A 13,407-nucleotide genomic window follows, 5' to 3' on the forward strand; every position below is an offset into this window, starting at 1 on the left:
AAGCCATTACCCCTCACCCTGTCACCACAAACCCCTCCCCTGCTTTCCTGGAGGCCCCTCTCAGGTACTGGAAGGTTGCTCTAAGGTCCCCCTGGAGCTTCCTCTTCTCCAGACTGAACAGCCCCAACTCCCTCCGCCTGTCCTCACAGCAGAGCTGCTCCAGCCCTCTAATAATTTTTGTGACTCTCTGGACTTGCTCCAACAGCTCCACGTCCTTCTTGTGCTGGGGGCTGCAGAGCTGGACACAGACTCCAGGGGAGGTCTCACAGGGCAGAGCAGAGGGGCAGGCAGAGCAGAGGGGCAGGGTCACCTCTCTCCATCTGCTGCCCACGCTGCTTTGGATGCAGCCCAGGATTCAATCTGCCTCCTGGGCTGCCCAAACCTGCACGTTTATGTGCCTGAGGGTGCCCTGCTCCCTCAAGCGTCTTGCCCCAGTCCCTGTGGGAGTGTAACCAACCAAGTACTGCCCCAGAACTTTCACACTTTCTACTTATTTCTGTTTAGAGAGTGAAAATTTCACAGTGTGCTACTTCCTTCAACACTCCCCCAGCTTCAGAGCAGGAGAGCCCAGAGCAACACCCCCTGTTCTCAGCCCTCCCTCACCTCCATGCGGCGAATGTCGATGGACAGCACGGTGGTGAAGAAGAACATCTGCAGGAAGAAGTCAGACACCAGGCCCACCACAGCAAAGAGGCAGAACTCCTGCAGAGAGGACACACTGATCAGCTGGTAAATATCCCAAATTTGGAACCAGGGCAACTCGGGAAACTCCTGCCCCAGGTGCAGGCCTCTGTCTGTTCTGGTGACAAATCCTGTTAGTGATGCTTTGTAATAGTTGAGAGAGACCTGAAGTTACTGAGATCTGTGAATTTGTTTCTCCAGGGCCCCAGGTAAATCATTACTACTTAAATCCCACTTTTGGCTCATGTATGTTTGATGGGCAGATGTTATTCTACTCCATTCAAAACTTCCCAGAATTAAAGTGGTTTTGGGAGGTGCTTTGTCTCCCTTGGAGGTACAAATTTCTGTCAGGACCCAAAAAGGATCCAAAAAATACAGAGATCAAGAAACATGAACTTAAGCAGGAGCAGAATCATTATGGTTGGAAGAGATCTGTAAGATCATGGAGTTCAACAGATTCCCCAGCCCTGCCAGGTCCCCACTGCCCCGTGTCCCTCACCCCACATCTCCACAGCTTGGGAACCCCTCCAGGGGTGGGGACTCCACCACTGCCCTGGGCAGCCTGGCACAGCCCTGGACAACCTTTTCAGGTAAGAAATTATTCCTTGTGTCCAACCTAAGCCTCTCCTGCCAGAACGTGAGGCTATTTCCTCTTGTCCTGTTGCTTGAGAGAAGAAACCTCCACCTGGCTGCAGCCTCTTGTCAGGGAGCTGTTGAGTTTTCCTCTCTTCCACACTACCTTGTACTGAATTCACACACTGACAGCCTGACCCTGCACCCACAGAAATCACTTTGGGTTTTGCCATAGGGTGGCAGCATCCAAGTGTAAGAAGATTTTCTATTTCCAGGGCCAGCAGATCCCTCTAATCCTGAGTGGAGTAGGTGGAAGCATTAACAGAATTAAATTCACATCCCTCTGTGCAGAGCCTGCTGCTTGTGGAGCCTGGGTTTGCTGCAGCCTGGGTGAAATCCAGATGGATGTTGCTTTCCTTCTGCTTTTCTCCTTGAGAGAGGAACTTGTGTTATGTTTTCATCCCTCTGCTCACAAAACCTCCTGTAAGACCAATCATACAATCCTACAATGCTTTGGGCTGGAAGGGACCTTAAAGCTCAGCTGGTTCCAACCCCCTTGCCATGGGCAAGGACACCTCCCACTAGGGCAGGTTGCTCCAACCTGACCTTGAACAGATTAAAGATGTTGGGGAAGGGGCTAAAGAGAAAAAAAAGAGATCAGAATGTGCTTCTGTGCACTGCTGTTGCTGGGAGGTTGGCAGAAGGGCAGCTGATCAGGAGGTTATCTCATTGCATTTGGAATGATTTCTAAATAACAAGCTCAGAGAACAGTTTGGACAGGATGAGGAGGCTTCAAGGTTTGTTAGAGGTTTTGGGTGGCCTCTCATGCTATCTCCTCATCTCACTGTGCAGATATTGGCCTCCAGCCCCATGCAAGCAGCTGGGGCAGACACAGGAAAGAGGGGGACAGAAGAAATGAATCTCTACAGCCCCTCTCCTTCCCCTTAGGCTGATGTGTCCTGGCTTGGTCTGCAGGTAGTGAGTCTGTCACCACGCCAGCAGGCAGTGAATGGCAGCAGGGGTTTGCCAGCTCTGTTCTGCAAGTGAGGGACACAGTCTGGTTTAGCCTGACAGGAGCCTGGAGCCAGGGGGGGGTCAGGAACAGCCTCAAGTTGCCCCAGGGGAGGTTTCAGTTGTCCCTGAGGAACAATTTCTTGCCCTGGAGGGTTGCCCAGGGCTGTGCCAGGCTGCCCAGGGCAGTGGTGGAGTCCCCACCCCTGGAGGGGTTCCCAAGCTGTGGAGATGTGGGGTGAGGGACATGGGGCAGTGGGGACCTGGCAGGGCTGGGGGAGGGTTGGACTCCATGATCTTACAGATCTCTTCCAACCAAAATGATTCTCTGAAAAACAGAGGATGAGTGCTCAGCATGGATCCCTGCAGCACCTCAGGACCATCAACAGTGATGCTGTGCCAGCAGAACAGGGGTCTCTACCCACCTGCAATGCAAGGGAAGAGGATTTCATCACTGCTTGCAATGACAAGGGGTTTAAAGTGGATGCACAACTCTCAGCTGAAGCCAAACTCTCTTTTAGGACAAGGAAAAGATAGGAAACTTCCTTCTGCTAAAAGTGCTGCACTGCCAAGGGGGAACTGAGAAAAATGAGAAGATAAAGGACAGCCTTTGGGGCAGGTGAGAGCCTTCAGCAAAGAACTGCCTCCATCCCCTGCCATGCCCTGCAGCAGCCAGCACCTGGAGGCCCCCAGCACTGTCCCACTGCCCCCGACAGCCTGGGGCCAAGGTCCCTGCCAGACCACTCTCAGTGAAGAAATTCTTCCCAATATCCAAACGAAACCTTCCCTGGTGCCACTTGAGGGCAGAGAGGAAGGCCCTGAGGAGAGCACCAGGCATGTCCCAGTGCTGCAGGGGCCAGGGGTGGGGGGCACACTGCCTCTGTTCCCTGTGCCCTGCTGCTGCTGTCACCCAGCTCTGTCCCTGGGCTCACCCTCCTGAGCTGCTCACCAGCTCCTCTGCAGCAGAAGGCAACACAAAATAGCCCCAGCAGCCCCCCCACCCAGCTGGGGCTTTGGCCCTGTGCTGGCCTTTGAGCAGAGCAGCCCCAAAACAAGGCCAAAAGAATCACAGAGTCACTGAGAGGTGCAAATACACCCCGTGCAAATGAGCCCAATCCAGGCCCAAAGGATGGATGGTGCCAGAGCTAGAGCTGAGCAACCTCTGCAGTCAGCTTCAAATCAAAACAATCCAGCCATAACAGGTGGCTGGAGCCTGGGGAATTCTTCTGCAGCTCTTCCCTTGCTGTGCTCTGGGATAGGGAGAGAGGTTCAGGAACTGCCCAGCTCAGCCTGCAACACTGAACCTAAATGTTTAATCTTCTTAGATTGTAATAGGCTTTAATCTGCATCTCTGCTGGTGAGTCCTTGATGTTAAAGCAAGGACAAACACAACCCAGAGGGGATCTGAGCAGTGCTGAGCAAGAGCTAAAGGGCCCCCGGGGGGCAAGAGGCTGGGGCCAGACTCTGCTCAGTGGTGCCCAGGGACAGGACAAGGGGCCCAAACTGGAACCCAGGAGGTGCCACCTGAGCAGGAGGAGAAACTTGTTTGGGGTGAGGGTGCAGAGCCTGGAGCAGCTGCCCAGAGAGGCTGTGGAGTCTCCTGCTCTGGAGAGATCCCAAACCCTCCTGGCTGTGACCCTGGGCACCCTGCTGGGGGTGAGCTGCTGGAGCAGGGGTGGGATGAGATGATCCCCAGAGGTCCCTTCCAGCCCCACCACGCTGGGATCCTGGGATTCTGTGTGTTTTAAGGCAAGGATACTGGGCCAACTACTGGCTGAACTGAATGTGTGAGCCCAGCTATGGGAAGGATCCCAGACTGGGTGGACCAGGGATTCAGGGGCAGCTGCTGGAGGGATCCCCAGTGTAGAGAAGTACATATTTCCCACCAACACTCCTCACCAGGACACTGCCCCTTGCACTCCTGCAGTGCCTGCCAGGCTGTGCCCTGCCAGCCTGGGCTGAGGGCCACACTGACCTGGATGGCTGGGACGAGGGTGAAGTACCCAATCAGGATGATGCCCAGCTCTGTGGCCATGTTCTTCATGATGGACCAGCTCTCGTTGCTCAGGCCTGGAGAAGGAATGTGCAGAGACAGGAGAAAGGGGATTATTCCATGACAGAGATGAGCACAGCAAAAAGGAACTGGATTTCCCTTCTCTAAACTTGAAATTAATTTAAAAATAAACAGGAAAAAAAGGCATTTTCAGACTAAGATTTACCTGTCCTGTTTTGAATATTTAAGTCAACAAGATTGGACTGTAAAATCCCAACATCTTCATTAGTAGGATTATCATTATATAAAGGAGCTCAGAGCCCCTTGGGTCCCAAAAAAACCCTGCAAGGCTCCAGGCTGGGGCAGAGAGGCTGGAAACTGCCCCAGGGGAAGGTCCTGGGGGGCAGCTGGTTGGGGATGAGCCAGTGTGGGGCCCGGGGGCCAAAAAACACAGCCGTCGGGAGATGAGGCAGCATGTGCCCAGGTGGCCAAGGTGGCCACCAGCATCCTGGCTTGGAGCAGCACTGGTGTGGCCAGCAGGGGCAGGGAAGTGATGGGTCCCCATGGACTGGGCACTGGGGAGGCCACAGCTCGAGTCCTGGGGTGAGGTTTGGGTGCCCCAGAAGAAGAAAAACCTTGAGGGGCTGGAGCTGGTGCAGAGAAGGGCAACAAAGCTGGGGAGGGTTCTGGGGAACATGGCTTGTGAGGGCCGTGGGGGTGCTGAGCCTGGAGCAAAGGAGGCTCAGGGGAGACCTTCTGGCTCTGCACAGCTCCTGACAGGAGCCTGGAGCCAGGGGGGGGTCGGGCTCTGCTCCCAAGGAACCAGCAATAGGATGAGAGGCAATGGGCTGAAGCTGCCCCAGGGGAGGTTTGATTGGACATGAGGCAGAATTTCTCTCCTGGCAGAGTGGTGAGACATTGGCCCAGGCTGCCCAGGGAGGTGCTGGAGTCCCCAGCCCTGGGGGGCTTCAGAAAACATGTGGATGTGGCACATGGGGCCATGGTTTAGTAGCCATGGGAGTGTTGGGTTGATGGTTGCTCTTTGATGCTCTTAGAGCTCTTTTCCAGCCTTTATGATTCTGTGCTGACTCTCAGCCCAGCACAGTGCCCAGAGTTCAGCAGCTGGAGGGTGCTGCACAGGGTACCACAGGGCTTTGGAGGCCTAGTGGATCACTGAGCTTTCAGTCCAGGACAATAACCTCTTGCAGCTCTAAACTAGGTAGAGTTTTCTAGGCATCACTCTAGAATCTTCTCTTCTTTGATGTTTAGAAACATCTTTAAAGTTTTCAAACTGCATTTATCCCTGGTTTGAGCACACCCAGGCCCTTACACAGGTACAGAGTATCGATAATAAAGCAAATGATAATTTATTCACAGACTCAGCAGAACTTCACATGACCTGTGGACTGCATGCACAGCATTCAGGACAGGAGAGGACAAGGTGCTGAGTATCTACACCAGGAGATATAACTCTGCCTTACTAACACTTTTCAAAACTTGTTTAGCCAATGCTTCAGTAGGACACAGAAACACAGAAGGGTTTGGGCTCGAAGCATCTGTAGAGATCATCCAGTTCCAACCCCCTGCCATGGGCAGGGACACTTCCCATTAGACTAAGTTGCTCAGAGCTCTGTCCTGGTCTTGAACACTTGCAGGGATCAGTCATTCACAGCCTCCCTGGGCAACCTGTGCCAGGGTCTCACCACCCTCAGAGTGAAGAACTTCCTAATTTCTAATCTAAATCTCCCCTCTCCCAGTTTGAAGCCACTACCCCACATCCTATCACTACAAGCCCTTGTAAAAAGTCCCTCCCCAGCTTTCCCTGTAGACCCCCTTAAGTACTGAAAGGCTGCAGTAAGGTCTACCACCACCCTCAGAGTGAAGACATGCTTCCTAATTTCTAATCTAAATCTCCCTTCTCCCAGTTTGAAGCCACTACCCCACATCCTACCACGACAAGCCCTTGTAAAAAGTCCCTCCCCAGCTTTCCTGTAGACCCCCTTGAAGTGCTGAAGGGCTGCAGTAAGGTGTCCCTGGAGCCTTCTCTTCTCAGCCTGTCCTCAGAGGAGAGGTGATGGCTGACCACCCTAAACAGCAGTGCTCACAACAACAGTTACATGAGTTCTTGGAATGAACACCACCAGTGCCAAAAGACTAAAATTCACATTCAGCACACAGAACTAAGAGCACTGCCCCTCTCCCAGCCCTCGGGTGACCCTGGTGTTCTCCTCAGTCTCCCAGAGCAGGCTGTGTACCTTGGGCAATGCGCAGCTTCACCTCCAGGTCCACGGGCGTAGAGACAACGGACTTGGTGAGGACCAACACGTTCTCCAGGCCAATCACTACAACCAAGTATGGAAATATCTCTCTGGAGGAAACAGAAGCAGAAGGGAGAATGAGATCCCTGGAGAAAAAGCAGGGAGGAACACAGGGTAAGCTGCAGACAGACATCCTCGAGCCACGGCGAGGACACGCTGCCCGGTGCTCCCAGGCAAATCCCCCCTCACAGGAGATCACCCTGAGCAGGTGAAGGTTCTCCCTTTCAGCTGCTTGCCACAGACAGGCACTTTTTGCAAGGCTGCATGATTTTCTGGCAAATGGCCACTGCAGACCAGCACCAAGTCAGCCTCACTGCTTCCCAGTGCCCCTCCAAGACTGTCTCCAGAAACCAAGTGGTGCAAATCAAAGACTTGGAAGATCACTGCAACAGACCCAGGTAAGGATCAGTCAGCAAGAGAGCATTGAAACAAGAGGGATGGGAGCAGGTCCCAAAATCAGGAGGGAAAATCCTGATAAATCACAGTGAAGCATCACATTAAAAAGAACTTCCAAAGAAAGATTCTCAGGTGAGGAGCACGGGCAGTGCCTGGCTCAGACACCCCACAGGCAAAAGCTTCCACTGCTGTGACTGCTCCTGTTCTTGGGCAGCCAGAGGCACACAAAGGGACTTCTCTGCTGGGAGGAGACACTGATGTGGGCAGAGCTTTGTTCCCAGCACAGCAGGTAGCTCAGCAGCCATGACACCAAGAATTGGATGAAGTGCACATATGTTTTGTACATAAACTAAACCTTCTCAGGGATGTTTTCCAAGAGCCAAGAAAACACTGAAGTGTATTTGTCCTTCAGAATATATGGACGCAGAGAAGTCAGACTACCCAAGGTCACCACCATGACTTTATTCACCTCTTCCTCTCACTCCTAAATCTCTTTAACAGTCCAGATCAGAGAGAAGCAGCTGTTCTGTGCTAGAACATGGTAGATACTAAATCTCTTCATCTCCCTCCAGCTAAACTTAAGCACAAAGCCTGAAGCTTTCAGTGGGGAGGGGTCTGGATTTGGGCTGCACAGGTATGTACAGCTCCAGAAGCATGTTGGCACTCCACTGACAGCCCAGACAGGCTGTCTGATGTTCCTCTGATACAACAGTGTTTCAGAGGAACATCTGCTTTCAGTTGCTACCTGCCCCAGTCCCCAGGGAGCAGCTTCCCAGGGCTGTGTTGGTTGCTGACAGCCATCTGACACGGGCTTCAAGGCTGGCACGTCTCACTGTCAGCAGCAGGCACCTCACAAGCTCAGCTGGGGACAAACATCTGCCTGGCAACACAACTCAGCTACTTCATCCCAGCTGATGCCCTCAACAAACACAAGCAGCAACAGCAAGAGCTCCACTGGAAGCAAGATTACCAAAAAAAAAATCCCAAACTCCAAAGCAGACCCCACACACCCTTCTCCAGTCCCTACACACCCTTCTCCAGGAATTCTGACCAAAGCTGAGCTCCAGCAGGTGTGCTACACATTGGTCCCTTCACCTCCTGCCCAAAAGCTGGGCAGGTAAGTAAAAAAAATACAAACATATGTAAGTTTTTAATTAACAACTTACCATAGAATTTCAGGAGTTTTGGTTGGAAGAAACTTTTAAGCTCATGGAGTCCAACTGCTCCCCCAGCCCTGCCAGGTCCCCACTGCCCCGTGTCCCTCACCCCACATCTCCACGGCTTGGGAACCCCTCCAGGGGTGGGGACTCCACCACTGCCCTGGGCAGCCTGGCACAGCCCTGGGCAACCCTCCAGGGCAAGAAATTGTTCCTCAGGGACAACTGAAACCTCCCCTGGGGCAACTTGAGGCCGTTTCCTCTTGTCCTGTCCCTTGTTCCTTGGGAGCAGAGCCCAACCCCCCCCTGGCTCCAGGCTCCTGTCAGGGAGTTGTGAGAGGGATAATGTCAAAGAATCTGAAATCTAGCAAGTACGACACAGCCCTGCCTTTACCTGAAGCATTTTCAGTTTGTAAGGTGTGACTCCTCCGAGCAGTCCCTTAGGACACAAGAGATGTGAGAAAAGCTCTTTGTGATCCCCAGGGATGGAAATCTCTAAATAAAGAGAACACAACAGGAGCAGAGCTTGGCTGCCTGGCACAGCACAGACCCTTCTGCAGAAGGTGTTATCTGCAAGGGCATGCTCCTCTAGAGTCCTTGCAGAGTCCTGCCCTTGAACTGGGTCTTGGAAGACTCGTGGGGGATCCAGGACCCTTTCCAGATAAGCTGCAGTAAGCAGAAGGCATTCCAAGCATGCTGAAGAAAAGCCACAATTCTCCCATCAACTCTGTCCTACCTAAACCACAGCTTCCACTGCAGAAGGTAATTAACTGACAGCCCCAGGCTGGGAGTTTCAGTGCTCCTGGAGTCAGCACTTTCCATGTGAAATAACCAGCAGTTTAGAAGCAGTGAGATATGAACATTCTCTGAGGAATGACACAACTCTGTGGAGGACAAACCCACGCTGCTCACGTCCTCCAACTCCAAATCCAACGTTCCCTTGGCCCCACTCAGTGTGAGGCAGACAGCAAGAGATCCTCATTGTATTTTCCACCAGGTACTGAGGAAGAGCTTCCAAGGGGGAGAAGAAGGGAAGTGTCCTACCTGTCCCACCTACTGAACCACTGACACATCACATATCACTTTGGTGGCAGAAGGTGCATCCCAGCATGACCTAGCAGCCCAGCACAAACACTGCTAACTCCTAAAGAGGACAGATCTTCTCTGACTCCATATACACTTGTGAACAGAGACCACCTCTGCTTCATCCAAAACATCTGGAAGGTTGAAGAACTTGAAGAATGAGGTGTTGGCCCAGGGAGATGGTGGAGTCATAATCCCTGGAGGGGTTCAAAAAATGTGTAGTCATGGTACTTTGGGATATGGTTTAGGGGTCATGAGAGCAGTTGGGTTGATGGCTGGACTTGACGCTATTAAATGTCCTTTTCCAGCCTTAATGACACCATTAAATGTCCTTTTCCAGCCTTAATGATTCTGTGATTCTCTGTCACATCAGCTCCTCTTGAAATGGAAATGTTCACAGCTGAGCTAGTCAGGCCTTCTTCTACAGGCCACAAGAAGTCATTCATCATTTCAGACTGTGATCCCTCCATCCCAGCCAAGATGCTGACTTGTGGGGTGGTGGTTTGTGCTCTGGACCCAGCCAGGGACTCTCCCAGCCCACCAGCACACAGGAATCCTACTCCCAGTGAACTCCAGGCACTCTCCTCAACCTCACTGTTGATTCTTTCTTAAATCCTGCCCTGATCCTGTCACCTATTTCCACTTAGGTTTCTTTTCTGTGAGATCAGCCCAACACCCACCTCACCTATAATCATTTCACTTCATTAAAAGAGCTGATTGCTTTCTACTGGACCTTAATCATTACCAACCACTTATCTCTCAGCCTTATTTTACTATCTTACAAAAAACAGTGAGGGTAAAAGGCTTATCATAAATGCAGGTACCATTAAACCCAAACACACCCACCTCTGGAAGGCTTCTCTGTGAACAGAATGGATCAAAAAGGTGAAGAGTCAGATCAAAGTTTAAGGAGACTCTGCACCCTGCACTGGGCAAGCCCCAGAATGTTCCCACTGGTGTGTGACACACCAAGAACACTCTGTTCCCAGTGGGGAATCAGGTAACCCCAGGGAAAATGCTCTGGCAGGCACTGGGGAATGAAGAGATGCTGCTGGAAAGCTATTTTTAGCAGTAAGGGCTGAATTAACTCTTTCTGTGCTGCAGGAGGAAGAACTAGATGGGTTTAGCCCTTCTGTGTGACAACAGCAAGGGTGATGCAAAGGCCCTGGTCACTGCACTGACCAAAACTCTTCCCTTGGATTCCTCCCATGTGTCTTCACCCAAATATTGTCTTTTTTCTTCCATTACAATTATAAACTCCCAGTGGATCCTGTTTTATTTGGACAGGTCACAGAGTGATGTGGTCCCAATTCATAATTAAGGTTCCTCAGCAGTAAAACCAGAAACAAAAAATATTTAGTTTTCTGAAGTCAATTACTCATGGCTCTTCCAGGCTTCCAGGAGAGGAACTCCTCCATCTAGGTCTGGTTTGTGGTGAACCATCACCAGCACTGGGGAGTCTCCTACATGGGTCAGATTTCTCATTGCTCCTGCAGTGTTTAGCTACGAGGAGATGGGAAGAAAAATGATGGACATTTCCTTAACTGCTTCAGAAAGGGATGTGGTAATCACAGAATCACATAGAATCCCAGAATCCCAGCGTGGTGGGGCTGGAAGGGACCTCTGGAGATCACCTGGTCCAACCCCCTGCTCCAGCAGCTCACCCCCAGCAGGGTGCCCAGGGTCACAGCCAGGAGGGTTTGGGATCTCTCCAGAGCAGGAGACTCCACAGCCTCTCTGGGCAGCTGCTCCAGGCTCTGCACCCTCACCCCAAACAAGTTTCTCCTCCTGCTCAGGTGGCACCTCCTGGGTTCCAGTTTGGGCCCCTTGTCCTGTCCCTGGGCACCACTGAGCAGAGTCTGGCCCCAGCCTCTTGCCCCCCGGGGCCCTTGAGCTCTTGCTCAGCACTGCTCAGATCCCCTCTGAGGCTTCTCCTCTCCAGCTCAGCAGCCCCAGGGCTCTCAGCCTGTCCTGGCACAGAGATGCTCCAGCCCCTCAGCAGCTCCACAGCCTCTGCTGGACTCTGGCCACACTTCTGAATGCCCCCAGGGCAGTAAAAGGTTCTGAACTGAGCTTTAACTCCTGAGCAATGAGCCGTGGGTAGAACCCGGGTGGGTGAGGTGCCAGTAAGAGCTTTCCCAGGCGTCTCCAGCTTGGCACAGATCTAACACATGGCAGCAACCACACCAAATGTCCCCAATACCAGCTCTCAGACACACAGGAGCCCCCGCTGAAAGAAGAGCTGACAACCATCAGCAGTGGGTGCAAGCTCACCCTGGAGGCCTCCCGGGCACAACCACCACAGGTCACTTCTGTAGCTTTGAAAGATTTTTCCAAGTAAAGCATCAACCACAGAAAAGGTAACAAGCCCTTTAGGATCTGACAACAAATGACTGCAGGGAGAAGTCATGTGAGAGCCTGCTCTGCTGCGAGGAAATCAAGCTGTGAGTGAGATGTTGTCCCAACAGCTCCTTCTGCCTCCCTCAGCAAGAGCCAACTGCTGAGCAGTAAGACATCTCCAGGAGGACTGGGCCCAGCCAGGTCTGTTTGCTGGCCAGCAGAGACAACACGTGAGCCCTCACCCCAGGAGAGCAGCGGATGGCAAAGTCACCCAGCAGTGGGCAAAACATCACATCAGCTTCTCTGAGAAATACTAGAGCTTACAGATCGGGCATTTAAAAGCCGTTTTCAAATGACTTCACCTCCCTCTTGAGGAAGGGGTCTGGTGCTGGAGACGTACCCTCCGTTCAGGGTCGGTGTCAGGCCGAAGAGGGTGCAGAGCCCCACGGACATGAGCAGGGAGCTGAGCACCGTCACCACGGCCGCCAGCGCCAGGCCCCACTTGGACTTCACCATGTCGATCTTCCCTGCAAGACAGAGAGAGGCACTGGGGCACCAGGCAGCAGGGCACGGCCTGCTCCTGGCAGGGAGCCTCACCCCCTCACTCCAGCAGCCACCCCCAGACCCTGCCACTCACACGGGCGGGCTCCGTGTGCGGAACGCGGCTCCCGGAGCCTCCCAGTAGGCCAGGGGCTCTGTAACTGGGAGGGGGATGGAGGGCAATGTGTGGCTTGTAGCCCACACTAGTTCCAGTGCAGCACCACTGGGGTGTGGAAAAGGGATTTAAATGGGACTGGGTAAGGTCTAAAACCAGCAGCTCAGAAATGTGGCTGATCAGGTCTAAACCCACCAGCTCAGAAGATCCTAGAATCCTTTAGGTTGGAAGGGACCTCCAAGATCATCAAGTCCAACCACTGAGCCACCAGGGCTCCAAAGTCCTCTGCTAAAACAGATCAGAATCTGTCAGGGTTGGAAGGGACCACAAGGATCCCCCAGTTCCAACCCCTCTGCCATGAGCAGGGACACCTCCCACTAGATCAGGCTGCCCAGAGCCTCCTCCAGCCTGGCCTTAAAGACCCCCAGGGATGGGGCCTCAACCACCTCCCTGGGCAACCCATTCCAGGGTCTCATCTTTGATGTGTTTCACAAACAGTCTCTCTACCCAGAAAACGTGTCCTTACTGTGGTGTTTAAGCTGCCTGTGACTGAAAACACCCCAGAAGCCCTCACAAGGAGCAACACCACGCTCTCTTAGCTGTGGCTGGAAGGGGCACTGCACCACGGGTCCCTCCCAGCTAGGTATGGGTGGTTTCTGAGCTCACTCTCCCCTCGGGGCTCCCCACCCCACAAACCTACGTGTGGAGAAGTAGATGTAGGCGAAGAGGATGATGTAGGTGGTGACGAGGGGGATCAGCTCGGCGATGCCAATCTCCTCCTTGAAGTGGACGTGGACGATGCTCTCCTCCCGCAGGGTGCAGTTGGGGCTGGGGTGCAGCAGCTTGAGGCGGGAGCGGAGGCTGCTGAGGAACCTGGGAGGGAGAGCAAGCAGGGGGATGTCATCTACAGTGTGCCCAGCAGCCAGCACACGGCTCCGAGGAGAGCAGTGGGTGTAGATCAAGGAGGAAGAAGCTTCGTAGGTTCACCCAGGCTTACAAGTCATGGTTGTCTCTAGGCCTGACTGCTAAGTCTGCTCCTCTGTGGCTCAAACTACATTCATCACATCTGTACTGTGGCAATCTCACAGACCTTGATTTCTATGAAGATTCAAACATCATAAAATCACAGGATTGGTCACATTGGAAGAGACCTTTCAGATCTTTGAGTCCACTTGTGACCCAGCACTGCCAGGTCCCCAC

The 13,407-nt window shown here is 52.9% G+C and overlaps 1 protein-coding gene across 1 annotated transcript in view; it reads right to left on the minus strand.

Annotated features, from left to right (window-relative positions):
• Positions 1-603: 603 nt before the first annotated feature.
• Positions 604-13,407, minus strand: part of LOC103771041 (sterol regulatory element-binding protein cleavage-activating protein-like) — a gene marked incomplete at both ends in the record, with an annotated part of 14,190 nt that continues 1,386 nt past the window's right edge. The window contains 5 exons of the mRNA XM_008938327.1: positions 604-702; positions 4,241-4,335; positions 6,514-6,626; positions 11,953-12,079; positions 12,908-13,080. Of these exons, the coding sequence (XP_008936575.1) occupies positions 604-702; positions 4,241-4,335; positions 6,514-6,626; positions 11,953-12,079; positions 12,908-13,080 (607 nt within the window). The remainder of the gene's footprint in view (positions 703-4,240; positions 4,336-6,513; positions 6,627-11,952; positions 12,080-12,907; positions 13,081-13,407) is intronic.

This window comes from Merops nubicus, unplaced genomic scaffold (assembly GCF_000691845.1).
Source record: "Merops nubicus isolate BGI_N331 unplaced genomic scaffold, ASM69184v1 scaffold11564, whole genome shotgun sequence".
Classification (NCBI taxonomy): Eukaryota; Metazoa; Chordata; class Aves; order Coraciiformes; family Meropidae; genus Merops; species Merops nubicus.